Source organism: Abramis brama (genome assembly GCF_963993115.1).
Source record: "Abramis brama genome assembly, chromosome: 22".
Classification (NCBI taxonomy): domain Eukaryota; kingdom Metazoa; phylum Chordata; class Actinopteri; order Cypriniformes; family Leuciscidae; genus Abramis; species Abramis brama.
In genome coordinates this window covers 32,645,330-32,660,445 of record NC_139984.1, presented here as the reverse complement: position 1 = coordinate 32,660,445, position 15,116 = coordinate 32,645,330, and the positions used below count along the sequence as shown (strand labels likewise).

At 39.0% G+C, this 15,116-nt stretch overlaps 1 protein-coding gene across 1 annotated transcript; it reads right to left on the bottom strand.

The window, feature by feature from the left end:
- Positions 1-3,569: 3,569 nt before the first annotated feature.
- On the bottom strand, positions 3,570-6,134 carry egr4 (early growth response 4). Its single transcript, XM_084099087.1, has 2 exons — positions 5,880-6,134; positions 3,570-5,389 (listed from the first exon to the last, which is right to left on the bottom strand). The coding sequence occupies exons 1-2, from the start codon at positions 5,974-5,976 to the stop codon at positions 4,368-4,370; spliced, it is 1,119 nt and encodes a 372-aa protein (XP_083955213.1). The 5' UTR covers positions 5,977-6,134; the 3' UTR covers positions 3,570-4,367.
- Positions 6,135-15,116: the final 8,982 nt, after the last annotated feature.

The window sequence follows — 15,116 nt, the reverse complement described above, 5'->3', positions numbered from 1 at the left end:
TAGAATATTACATGAAATCACACAGTAATTACACAGTAATACCATGGTCATTGAACCAGGTTTTGGTTATTTTGGCAGTGTGGGCATGTGCAAATCCTGCTGGAAAATGAAGGAAGCATGAGGTGCTCTGGAAATGTCCTGGTAGACGGCTGCGTTGACTCTGGATTTAATAAAGCACAGTGGACCAAAGTCCTCTTTTCTGATGAGAGCAAATTTTGCATCTCATTTGGAAACCAAGGTCCCAGAGTCTGGAGGAAGAATGGAGAGGCACACAATCCAAGATGCTTGAAGTCCAGTGTGAAGTTTCCACAGTCTGTGTTGGTTTGGGGAGCCATGTCATCGGCTGGTGTTGGTCCACTGTGCTGTCCACTCAACGCAGCTGTCTACCAGGACATTTCCAGAGCACCTCATGCTTCCTTCATTTTCCAGCAGGATTTGCACCTGCCCACACTGCCAAAATAACCAAAACCTGGTTCAATGACCATGGGATTACTGTGTAATTACTGTGTGATTTCATGTAATATTCTAATTTTCTGAGATTTTGATTTTGTGGTTTTCACAAGCTGTAAGCCATAATCATCAAAATTATAACAAATAAAGGCTTGAGATATCTCACTTTGCATGTAATGAGTCTATATAATGTACAAGTTTCACTTTTTTAACGGAATTACTGAAATAAATCAACTTTTTGATGATATTCTAATTATATGACCAGCACCTGTACTCACGTTACTGTAATTAAGTCGTTTTTTTGGGTACTTGTACTTTTTTGAGTATATTTTTTAATCTGTAATTTTACTTGTACTGAAGTACATATTAAACTAAGTAATCTACTTCGCTACTTGTAAAATCACATTTCGTTACTGAGTACAATTTGAATTGATATTCAAATCTTTGACCGGCATTTCGGTAGCCAATAAAAATATTCGATCGTAAACGGACCAATAAAACCCCTGATATTTGGACTGAATTAAAGCCGCCGCAGTCGCAGCAGGTTTTGAAGAGCTGATCATGAAGGAGGCGAGGAGCTCAGAGTGATTAATGGCTGGACTGAAAGTTTGGAGAAACAACAATCTACATAGTAGTATTGTCAAAATATCTATATTTTGATACATATCAATACTGAAATATCTGTCAATGCTCATTTTGGCCAATACACCGATACGATACCAGCTGCGCGTTCTCATTCTCTCATCTCAACGACAGCGAGTTTGACACACCCGCCTCCTCTCAGCGCGGGATTGCAGGTAGGCCTATTACGCATAATTTTATTAATACCTGCAAGTTTCTATGGCATATTTTAATGGCAAATGTCACGAGTGCAATATTGTAACGCGAGGGCACATTCGTGTGATCGCAGAAAACTGGACGCGAGCTCTCAAATACGAATGAACTGGACTCGGATATTGAGTGTGCGCTCTCGGACTGTGTCATATCATGTGCAATCGCGAATCTCTCCAAGTGGTTCTCACTGCAGACTCAGATGACGTCCAGCTCCAATCTCTCCATGCTCTTGAATTAAACGTTGTCAAAAGTTATGAAAAATCTAGTCTTTTTTGCAAATTAAATTCAGTTTGAAATCAAGCTTCCTTGTGCTGTGTGTGAGCTATTGCAACAGTTCACGTTACCCTATTGTAAAGACAAATACACTGAGTGAGTAAATATTTAAGTTAGATTATTGTAATGGTTATTGATCAATGTTTAAATATGTAAACAAAAGCCTAAATTAAAATCTCACCATATAAAGTGGACGTGTCTCTTCAGAAGACTTGAATTAAACTTTCCCATTAAAATAGATTACTGTTACAATGAGTGTTGTGCTTTTCGATGATTGAAAATAATGAATGCATTGACAAAATGGATGGACAAAAATGTAGATATTAAAATATTAAGTATGTGGTAGTTTTCCCGATGGTATTAAAAATTATAGGCTAGGCCTACTGAATACTGACATATTTCAAGGTGTCATATTGAAGTTAGAAATTCCAGTATCATGACCACTAATTAATGTCCTTCGACAATAAGGTAAAAACGTGTTAAAAGTAGCTATTTTCTACATAAATCTATGATTTGGTTGAATATTTATTGGTAATACATTAACTATCGCCAGCTAAAAAGTAACTAGTAACTAGTACTCTGAGTAGTTTTTGAGAAGAGTAATTTGTACTTTTACTTAAGTACTTTTTTGACACCAGTACTTTTACTTGTAATTGAGTATTATTTCAGCAATGTAACGGTACTTGTACTTGAGTACAAATTTTCAGTACTCTTTCCACCTCTGGCAATACATTTGTTACTGTATTTGTTCATCTTTGTTAACGTTAGTTAATACAGCTGTTCATTGTTTGTTCATGTTAGTTCACAGTGCATTAACTAATGTTAACAATATTTTAATAAAGTATTAGTAAATGTTGAAATTAACATCAACAAAGATTAATAAATGCTGTATAAGTGCAGTTCATTATTAGTTTATGTCAACTAATGTTATAGCTAATGAACCTTATTGTAAAGTGTTACCGTTAAAATATAGGAAAAGTACAATATAAAAAATATTAGTTATTTATTTATAATATTAAAAAACTTGATTTATCTATTGTCTGTATTTCATTTTTTTTAACGTTTATTTTATTCTTCTTTATTTTTATTTTATTGCCTGTATGAAATACGAATCCTATATACAATATAGGAAATGTGCAATATAAAAACAACTTAATTTGACAATATATTTTTACATTAATGACGAGCTTACTTTATTTATTCCTTCATTCATTCGTTTTTCTTTGTTTTATTTCCTGTATGAAATTTGAATCTATTGAATTGTTTAATTGCTAATATAGGAAAAGTACAATATAAAACGATTCTTCAATATTTTTTACAGACAAATAAAAAACTTAATTAATTAATGTATTTATTTAATTGTCTGTGTGAATTTTGAACCCTATTATCTGATTGATCACTACAATATATGAAAAGTATATATATATATATAACATTTTTTCTTAATTTTTACAGTGTTATGACAACTTTATTATCAATTATTTATCATTGATATCATTTTTTAAATTTTTTTATTAACTATACAATTTGAATCCTAAATACAATAAAGGAAAAGTACAATATAAAAACAATTATGTAATGAATTGTGTAAAGTAATGAAGTTTTATTTTTTAATACTTAATGTATATTTATATTTTTCCTTGTGTAAAAAATGAAATTCATTGTTTTGTTTATTTATATACTATTTTGTTAAATTATGTTTGGGTTATACACCAAAAGTTTGGACATGCTTAATATTTCATAGTTTTGATGAATTTACTACTAAACTGTAAAAGGTGGTGCAATTGTTGCTGATTTTTTTCTTGATTTAACCCATTAAATGTTATTTATGGGTTACTAAATAATATATTTTTCACTTGATTAATAAAACCAGTTAAATTAGATGGAGTACTGTAAAATGTGTAAAGTAGCACTAATATATAATGAGTGTGTGTGTCCAGACTTTAGTTTTCTGATGTGTGGATGTGTGTTTAGTTTTAGGTAAGATATCACCGTAAACACAACCATTAAAGTAATGTCAATAAATAAAGTTTTATTTGAAACATTCAGTAGCCTCAAATATCCACAAGGCATTTAACAGCGTTTCATTGCACGAGAACAGTTTTCAAAGGCAAATAGACAACAACAGCGATTCCAGAAGAAACCGGAAGTGATTCTGCACATCTCAGTGTGCTACTGCAACTCAACTACGATGTTGAAGTTTTAAATAAATACTCTATAGTTAGCGCATCAGGTTCCCAAGAACCAACCGAACACATTCTACTGTCGAAAGTGGAATACAATCACTTATGAAAACCTATAAGATAGATTTTTTTTCTATACTCTCTTGAAAATCGACGATACAAAAATTACAATCAATAACGTACAAATATATAGAGCTCTTCTCGTGTGCTTTATAAAGTGATGTATCAAAATACAAGTTAAATCGGACATCACGTGTTGCATGCCACAGCAGGGTAACACAAGTGCACGTTTACATCAAGACATGCATATTTCATAAACGACATGAGGTTCGAGTCATCAGCCTTCTCCGACATTTCCATCGCGTTTGTGCGTTAAACTGAGAGTGTGTGTTGCTGTCCACCGGAAGTGCTGAAACGCGTCTGGCTTTGCAGACAGTAAATGAGTGTTTAGAAGCGTTCATTCATCCGCATGCCAGGCTCACGCATCATCATCAACACATCGCGTGTGACGCTCGCTCCGCTTCAGACGCGTCCTCCTCCAGCTCAGCGTCTCTTGCATTGAACCGCGTTGCGCTCGAGCCATAAACTTCACAGAACGGGCAGAACCGATTGAGAGGGAACTGGCGCTCACGCGCACTGGAGCTCGAACGGGCACGCGGCGAGAAGCTCAGTTTTCTGCTGCATCCTCTCGCGTTGTTTGAGATGCACGCGACCGTGCCGCTTCCTCTCGTCGCTGCGAGCGAAGCGACGCCCGCACACGTCGCAGGAGAACGGCTTCTCTCCGGTGTGCGTGCGCATGTGAGTGGTGAGATGGTCGCTGCGGCTGAAGCAACGCAGGCACACGCGGCACTGGAAGGGCTTGTGTCCGGTGTGAATGCGCACGTGGCGATTGAGCTCGTCTGAGCGGGAAAAGCGACGCTCGCAGTTCTCAATCGGGCAGGAGAATGGCTTCTCGCGGGGCGCGCCTTTCCTAGCGCGCGGTTTGCTTCTTTGCGCGAGCGTGTTGGTGGAGAGAAGCGAGTCCAGCGCGTCGGCGAGCGCGGTGGTTGCGCAGCCGAATCCTGGGAACGCGATGCTCCTATAAAGGCTGTTTTCATGGGAAGTTGCTGCTGTTGCGGGAATCTGGAAGTTCGGTGAAAAGTTAAGCGCGCTTGCTTGTTCCAAGGGCTCTTGCTTGATCCACGTGTCCAAAATCGAGTCCGTCTCGGGACCCAGTGGAGAGAGCAGGTCAATGATGTCATCCAGGTCCGAAGGCTCGTGAGAAGTAACGAAGCCATCGAAAAGATCCCCGCCGTTGCAACTGCTCCCAAACTCGCTCTTAATCGTGAACTGTTGCGCACTCATGTCCGCGAACTCATCCGACGAGTCGTTGCAGAGTGATTCCGGTGATCCCAACGAGCTCCCGGTGGATAACAGCGACTCCTGGCGTGAGAGCGCGCTACCACGAGACATTCCCGGGAAGTTATCGGGAGCTGTGGAGATGCCGACGATCTCCGTGAGGATGTTGAGAAGCGCGTCCGCGCTGTACGGGCCGGTCTCCGTGTAGAAGCTGCCGGTGTAGATCTGCGGAGACGGAGGGAACCCGTCGCTGGAACAATCGGGAAAACCGGCGTCCATCGGCTCTGCTTTAGGCTTCAACAGACCTAGAGCTGCGAGAGAAAGAGGAGAGGGATGCGTTACATAATGTTGACTCACTGCATCAGCACATCCTAACTCATGATTGATTCTTACATTTCAGAATGTGCGGTTATCTTTTGTGCACTGCATGTCATTTTACAATATGTACACTCTTAAAAATAAAGGTTTTTGCAGCGATGCCATAGATAGAAGAACCATTTTGGTTCCCTTTCAGTGATCAGTTCTTGGTGTAAAGAACATTTAAAAAATCTAAAGAACCTTTTGTGGGAATGGATGTTGAAGGTTTTTTATGGAACCATCGATGCCAATAAAGAACCTTTTGTGGAATGGAAAGATTCTATGGATGTTAATGGTTCAACCATCGATGCCAATAAAGAACCTTTATTTTTAAGAGGGTTCCCAGGTATATTGTGTGCATTGCATCTAATTTTACAATGTTGTGCATCATTGCATTGCATTAAGTCAGGCTGTATAAAAATGATGTATAGCTTATGTACTCACCAGCATCAGGTTGATTCTGAGGGGAAGATTGTTCCTCCAGAGGAAACGTTTGAGCGCAAAGCAGATCCAAAGCGCTGAAGTCCACCGTGTTCAGCATAATGTCGATTTGAATACGAAGCAAAAAAAAATCCACAAGGAATGTCGTGGGAATAATAAGGCAATCCTTCAAGATAATGCTTTGGGATTCCCTTTTTCTTGTTGCAGTAAGAGCTCGTTTGGCTTCCTTCAGGTTCTGCTCTCCGTCGATTCGTTTTACTGGAATTCCTCATCCCCCTTTTATACTGTTCGGCTCGACCGAGGCCCCGCCCACCGCTCATCTACGTCAGCAGGAGGATTCCCCGCCGTGTACAGACTTTGGACGGCTCTTGCCCAAATATGGCCAGAGGATGTGACGGGGTTCCCCTCCGAAAATGGGCACAGGGGCGTGACGTAGCGGAGACTTTCCTGAAGACCATTGCGGAAAAAATGAGGAGCGTTTGTGAATGACAGGCGGCCATTATGTTCGCAATGGAACAGTGTCAGACGGAAAGAGCCCCGGGTGACTTTTGACAGACGATCTGATGGGTTCAAACGATGAGATGAGCGATAATAGAGACAGTAAAACAATGAAAACAGCGAGCAATGCGGAGATAACAGACCTATAACGACAAACAAGGCTCAGTTGCATGCATTCCGAATTTTCGCGACAGTTTGCGGTTTATGCATCAGTTCAGCACCGCGGACAGCGACAATCTAGCGACATTTTGCGGTTTATGCATCAGTTCAGCACCGCGGACAGCGATATTTTGCGGTTTATGCATCAGTTCAGCACCGCGGACAGCGACAATCTAGCGACATTTTGCGGTTTATGCATCAGTTCAGCACCGCGGACAGCGACATTTTGCGGTTTATGCATCAGGTCAGCACTGCGGACAGCGACATTTTGCCGTCGTTTTACGGTTTATGCATCAGTTCAGAACCGCGGACAGCGATAGTTCTGCATACACACACATGCATACAGCCTTCCCGTGTGCAATGCATTGCAGGATGCATCTAAATGCCATGCTAAATCGAACAGACACTCAGAGATGTGCTTTATTATGTTTGTGCATGTTCACATCGCCAGTAGGAGTTCACGTTACATAAACACTGTATGAATGCAAACGGTGTGAGATCATATATGGTAAAAGCGTGCCTAAGATTAAAAATCTCTGCTGAATTGTTGAGTTGTGCCTCATTTTCTCATGTGTTATGTAATGCTTCATTTCTCCAGAGCATCTAATGAGCCGTGGCGCATATTTGGACTGCAGCTGCATCTGTGACCATGTTTTCAAATATGAGTCATAAAGTTGCTTTGGCGCTCTTTGATAACAGCCTTCAGCACCCATGGAGATTTCGTTTATTAGATTGTGAGACTCAGGTGGAGGTCTGGATGCCCGTTTCATACTAATATACAACACTGCTGTGAAATAAGAAACAAATGGATTCATTTTGTAAGGTGTTTAGAAGAATGATAATGATACTGACCAAGATTTTTTTTTTTTTTTTGGCAGTACACATATGAAGACTTTCTGTATATGTATAATAATAATACATAAACTTGAAATTAACCTATTAGTTTTCATTCATTCAAAATCACCTGAGCTAAGATTATATGCAATCTTTATTCTTCTATATGCAATGCATGCAAGGTGAAACAAATCCAAACAGCTTGTAAGAGACTCATGTAAGAGAATCTAGTGTCAAAAGTCATTGGATTTATTTGTTTTATTCTAGAGTGATTTCTCAAACAACTTTTTCAAATAGGATTTCAAATATTATCAAGTTGACGACGTTCACTGAGTGAGTGAGTAAAGTATGTTTACAAAATATATATTATAGGGTAAATTCAGGTAAATTAGTCCAGTTTTTGACAGTCATTTTGATGACAATATGCATGCATATATTTGTAGGCCTACAAGCTATACATATATAGCCTATATACTGTATATATATATATATATATATATATATATATATATATATATATATATATATACACACACACACATACATACATACATTCATACATACATATATATACAGTAGGCTATATATAGGCTATATATGTATAGCTTATAGCCCTATAAATATATGCATGCATATTGTCATCAAAATGACTGTCAAAAACTGGACCAATTTACCTTTATATATATTCAGGTGTGAACACATTATCAGGTGTGTCTTACAGCAAGCATATTGTATAATAAGAACTACAGGCATGTTTCTGTTTCCGGAAACCGAGACCAAACATGGTTCAGTCTATAAAGGAGAACCGCGAGGCGTCTGTGACTGCTTGTCGCACGTGATTCATCAATTTTTAGGTGACATTTCTATCGTTACAGAGCGCTGAATCGTCGAGGCGTGGGAGAGCTCCGGGGCAGCCCGTTCCCGGTACCGGCAGCTGTCAAACGCGAGGCATTCCCGCCAAAAATACACGGTCGCCCCCGCGAGATCTGCAGACGCGGGCACGCGCTCAGCTGGGGGTGGGCGAGAAGCTCTTGTGAGTGACAGTAATCCATGTACAAACATCCATGAGGAAGAATGTGCCATGTAAAAAATGCAGAAAAACACTGTAAAATGATACACTCTGAAAATGAATGGTTCCAAATGATGGTTGTTAATCGATGGTTGGCATATATGCTTTTGTTAAAGTTGTGAGTCTGCATTATTTCAACTTTTTAAAAATTACCATGTTTACCAGTGTAAGTCGTGTTGAAAACTACATTAGCCACGATGCTGTACAGAAAATTCCACCAATCAGAAACTCAAAACAAACACACGGGCAAAAGAGCTCTTTAGCTCCGCCCACTCCCATGAATCACTGCGAATGACGTAATCTAGTCGTAATACTGAAATATTTGTATTTATATGCATATTTTGTAATAAACTATAAAATATGTTGTTTGTATAATCAATTTTTTTTAAATAAGTAGTTTTATATTCCTCCATCGTTTTTAATTCGATTATGTTGTTCGCAATGCTTCATGGGATTCATGGGAAAAATTAATGGAAAAAATACTTCCGGAACCAGCGCCTCTGAAAAGGGGGTGGCACTAATGCACTCTATTATGACAACAAGTTTTTTTAAAATAAAGTTACATTTTTAGGCTAGTCCGCATCAGCGCTTTTCAGTGTCAAAATGATTGACATGCTGGCCAATCAGATCAAAGAAGGCGGGGCTCACTTTTCAGAATTGCTAAACATTTAATATTTGACTATTTAACTATTTCATTATAGAAATGTTCAACGACTGACAGTTATATCTAGTGATGCAAACAAACGTTGTGCTTTTCTGATATGTTAGACATGTATAAAGCGAATGTGTGCATATTAAAAAAATATATATATTTGCAAAAAGTTTAAATTGAATCCTTCATAACTATAATTCTTCTTTTACCGTTCTTATAATCCTGTAATTATTTTTTCCTTTAAATAAAAAGACCATTTTTCTTTTCTTTTACCTTCCTTAAAATATAAATACCAAAAAAATTCCCTTGAGGAAAAAATGACATTTATAAAAATGCTTCCAAAAACTAAGACATGGTACAAAAAAAAGTCTCAATACAAGTTCTTGTTTTTAATATTTATAAGCAATATCTCTTGAGCAAAAGTTTGCAAATGTGATATTGATTAAATATCAGCAACACAGTTTCAGTTTCTCACTGAATTAATCTGCGTTTTTTGAACGAATCGTTCTAATGAATGACTCAACGACTCACTCACTTCTGCTTTGTCCCTGAATGAATCAGCCGTTTTAACCGATTCACTTGAGTGATTGATTCAATGACTCGTTAAGACGATGATTTGCCGCCTCCTATTGGCGGTTTTAGTTTCACTTCATTTTAGCTGAGGGATCGAAGAGTGAATGCTGGTTTAGTTTTTGGTCATTAATGTGTTCATAAATAGACTATTACAGTTTTTCTCCATTGGTTTGGCTCATTTCTTGAAACAGAAATTACATTCTCAAAACTCTAAGATCATTTGGCAAAACAGTCTTACAGTTCAGCACAACACTATAGCTCACTTGCAAAAGCTCATATCTCTCCCAAAACTGTTCACTCATGCTTCAAAACTAAATTCCTTTCCCATATAAAGAGTCAGTGCCACGAAAATGGCAAAGATCCTTCTCAATTGCTTTGGCTCATTTCTTGAAACAGACCGGACGTTCTCAACACTCTTGGTGCTTTTGCCAAAATTACGTGGATGGTTCGGCACAACACCATGGTTCACCTGCAAAAGCTCATACCTCTCCCAAAACAGTTCACTCATGTGTCAAAACTAAATAAATGCTTCGTCCCTTTGGCATTGTGTAAGCACTGCAAGTCTAGATGTTTTGTCACTATGGCAGAGGACCATTGAAATATCCCTAATGTCCACCTTTCAGTCTTAGCCCAGTCCTTCATTGACAATGGTTCTGTACTGTTTTCTGTCTAGCTAACAGAATACAATTGTGTATAAAACTGAAAAAAAGAAATAGGATTTTAGGGTAAGAGTAGCCTCCAAGGTTTGACATCACACATTGCACTCATACTGTATCCATTATCATTCACACACATAAAGTAACTTCCATACATCAGAGTAAAAAGAAAATGTATACAGCATAATATACTGTAATATAAACACAAACAAAAAACAATGAAAATGATATGCAGCCTACAGTGCTGTAAATAAAGCTGGAGTTTCACAACTAACAGTTCTTCACTGGTCGCTGTCCTCGCCCTCCTCATCCACACGCTGCTGTCTGTCTGGCCACAGATTCTCGTCCACATCACAGCGTATATTCTCCCTTGCGATGCAACGAGGGAAGAAACGGCGTGCATCCCCTACACTGATCTCCTGTAATATCCGCACACGCAGCGTCCATTGCATGGAGCAGGGACCTCTGATCTTGAGCCCGATTCTCATACACTCTCCACCTCCAAGCGGAGAAATACTCCTCAATAGGATTGAGGAAAGGAGAGTAAGGTGGTAGGAACACCATGACCATCCTTGGATGAGTAGTGAACCAGGCCCTGATGAGCAGGCCACGGTGGAAATTCACATTGTCCCATACAATGACATATTGTGGTAGGTGAGGCCCTACGAGACCTCTCTCATTTTTAGGGATCAAATAAAAATGAAGGCGGTCCAAGAAGATGAGGAGCTTCTGTGTATTGTATGGGCCAAGACTGGGGATGTGAGTGGCCACACCATTCTCAGATATGGCAGCACACATAGTTATATTGCCCCCTCGCTGGCCTGGGACATCCACCATGGCCTGGTGGCCAATAGGCCAATAATATTATATGGTATACATAATATGTATATATATATATATATATATATTATGGTATTCATGGTATTATGTTCTTGACTAATTTTGACAATTGAACAGACTATTGTGCATGTGATGACTTATACAATGAAATGACGCTGACACGTTTTGGAGCGAACAACCATTAGACTGAGAATCAACAATCAGTTTAGATCAACAAGATCTATTCACTTGGAAATTGTGCTAAATGTAGGCTACCTGTACTTAATCATTTGCAAAGATGTATTGAGACATTGAGACATGTACTTAGACATTTGCAATTTTATTAAATGAATGAGAAATTCAATTCTGTTGTGAACAATTGCCAAGTGGTTTGGAGGTTTGTCCATGTTGTTTTGAGAATGTCATTTCTGTTTCAAGAAATGAGCCAAACCAATGGAGAAAAACTGTAAGAGCGAACTCTGAGATTAGATAAGGGGGGAGGGTCTCCGAATCTCGAAGGTAAGACATGGTCTTAAGACATGGTGTGTGTGTGTTTGTAAAGTTTGATCTGTGCAGACTGTGCTGTATGAGTGTGTATGAGAACGCTTTCAGGTGTAGTTGTGTACTTGGGTAAAGTTGGTTTAAAGCAGTGCTTGAAGTGGGGAAAAAAAGGTGCCGGTACTCATTTGAGATTTCTACAGCGAAAAACAAAACTTGGAGATATTGCTGGTACAACAACAATTTATTGTTATTTATTATCAACATAAATGTATTTAAACAAGTCGTGTGTGCGTGCGTGCGTGAAAATGGAACTCCTCCAAGTCTGCAAGTCCAAAAATACAATTATGGTGAGATTATTACATTTTATTTAATTAAATGCATTTATGGTGAGATTATTATATTTTCATGTCATTCTGTGTTAATTTTGACCACGAACCATGTGCTGTCACTTTAATTCAGCGCGTGTAGCACAGCAGAAATAGACTCGGTGCGGAAACGAACGCTGCACTACTGTATACGCACCGTACCTGGAACGGATCACCGGACCGTGCAGTGTGAAAGCTCTAACCTGTTAACATGGGTGCGGAAAAAAATACGCACCGCATACGCACTGCAAACGGAGTATATGTGAAACGGGCGTGACACTGACGCTTTTTCTGTCAGTGGTAGAGTACCGGTTACATGCGAGAAGTAGTAGAACGCAAGAAAAAGTGCAGGTACGCTTAAGAGTAAAATGTAGAAGTGCCGGTACTGCGTACCGGTGAGTACCGCCCCACTTCGAGCACTGGTTTAAAGTAAAGTATCTGAATAAGTCACGGCTGAAGGGCGTTGTTAGGCACGACGCGAATATGAAACATTATCCGAGGTTCTCGGTTAAAGCCAGCGGGTATTAATGTCTGGCTATAATTGTTGTAGAAATTGTGTTACTAAGACCTTTGTACACCCAAATAGTTGAATTTCCAAAACAGCCTAATACATGAATGAACCTCATCGATTATGGTCTAGTCTGAGTCTAACATTATAACTAACATGGTCAGGCTGGTTGTTTCCATGTTCTAATGCTGCGGCAGCTTCCCGCAAAAGCTCACTAACAGATTTCGCCATATCTCGTCGTCTCGATTACAGTATAATCACATTTAAATAATTTCGTTTCACACATTAAATCATGCACACGGGACGATGACTTCGCTTTACAGAAGGCGTGTCTCAGCGCCGTTACTAGAATAAGCCACACCCACTCATTAACATAGAATTTGCATGCAGGTTGTCTTTGAAAATGAAAACGAAAATGAAAACTGTGAAATAAAAGAGGAATTAAAATGAAAACGAAAATTTACATTTGTATTTGAATTGTGTCACTATTATTATGACCGCCGCTAGCGTAGCTAGCAAAAGCGGTCATATAGGGATTGTCAAAGTTTTTTTTTTTTTTTTGTCATCTACTGAATTTTTCGTCAACGATACCAGGGACACCGAAACACCGGGGAACATGAAATTTGGTGGGCATGTAGCCCCACTAGACTTTTACGGAAAAATTTCGTTTGGGCCCCCCAAACTGGGCCCCCCCAAACCCAAAAAATGCAGTTTTTCCTAAATAACTACCTGAACCGTGGCACCGAGGATGAAGAAATTTTTATGGTATGCTGCTCTTAAGGGCCCACATCAACCTAGCCCATAATCACTCATTTGTGATTTGCGCCCCTCCCATAAAAAATGAAAATGCAATATTATTCTGCTTTAATCGCCCCTATCTTCAGTTGAGATGTTCAGAACTGCACCATATTTCATGTGTATGATTAACTTGACATCCTCTGGGGGTATGCTAAGTTTCGTAGAATTTCATCCATGGGGGGGTATAAAATAAATTCATTTATGTGCACATTTAGTGACTGTACACTCATCGGCCTGTAGATGGTGGTGTTGAGCGAAGGGTTGCTGGTTTAGGATGATACTGTCACTAAGGTTGCCAACTGTCCCGAATTATGGGCCTAATTTATTTGTCCCTTGCGTGACCTCCCGTGTCCCGTTTTTTGACAAGCTGATAAACCACTGACTGATACAACAGCAACAGCAGCAGTGCTGACCACGACACTTGAGAATGATCACCGACACCTGTCATCATCCAATCACAGCTTTTTTTAATCACTGTTTTGAGACAAATCATTGTTTGATTTGTCGAACATCCTCTGCCGTCTGGTCGCTTCCGCTTCAAGCCGGACTCGTCTCGCGCTAACGGTAATTTCCTTTCACTGTCCACGTTTTGATTTCGGCTAATCAATTTTGGCGAATGCAAACAACGTGATTATTGTTCATGAGTCTAACATCCAGCCACGCAAGAAAACATGTAATCTACCTGAGGGAATAATATGCTCAAAAAACATTTCTGATTATTATTAATGATTTAAAGCTTTTAGAAAGTACATAGAAAGCTTTTGTAACATTATCTTAACTGTCACTTTTGATTAATGTAATGCATCCTTGCTGAATAAAAGTAGGCATTACTTTCTTTCTTTTTTTCCCCAAAAAATAATCTTACTAACCCCAAACTTTTGAACTGTAAGCCTAGTGTATAATGTTAAAAAAGCTTTCTATTTTAGATAAATGCTGTTATTTTGAACTATGGTTTGTTTGTAATGTGACTTTTTTCATGTATGACATTAAAATTATTTTTAGAATTAAATACATAAATAGGTTAAGCAATACAAATGTGTTTATGTCAGATAACCTTTTAAACACAAACTTAACTGCAGACACTGAAATGACGTACACTGTGTGATACAGTACAAATATTTTGAGTGTCCCTCATTTTCCTATAAATAACCACGATTGTCCCGCATTTTCCTTTTCTGAAGTTGGCAACCCTAACTGTCACACACACACATGCAGGAATACAAACAAACGCAAGCATGCACACACACTGACATCCACACGCACAGACACACACCCATACACACACACATACAAATCCACATGCACAGACACACACACAAACACACACGCGCACACACATGTACGCACGCATACATACACGCACAGACACACACACACACAGACACAAACACACACACATATACACACACACACAGACAGACATGCACATACTACTACTTTTTTTAGGTATATACATAAACACGCAATACAGCCAAATTGCTCCACGTCATTTCTTTTTGTGGAAAGCCAGTGCAGGCCTGAGCGGCGGTCATATTTTATACCGCCATGCGGTACATCTAGTTGCGTGAGCGTTACTAAAGAGCATTGTAAAAACTGTATTTGTAGTTTCTTTTTCACGTTTGGCTTTTCATTTTAATATTGGCAGTCTTGCCTCGAGACTGTAGTGAAAATGAAATGTGAAATCACCAATTGCATTTTATTTTTCAATTTGACAGGGATAATGCTGTGAAAATGAAATCATTTAATTTCATTCTCAATTTTGTCACATATTTTGCGTACTGTTTTCTGTAATGAAATCGTTAATCTGG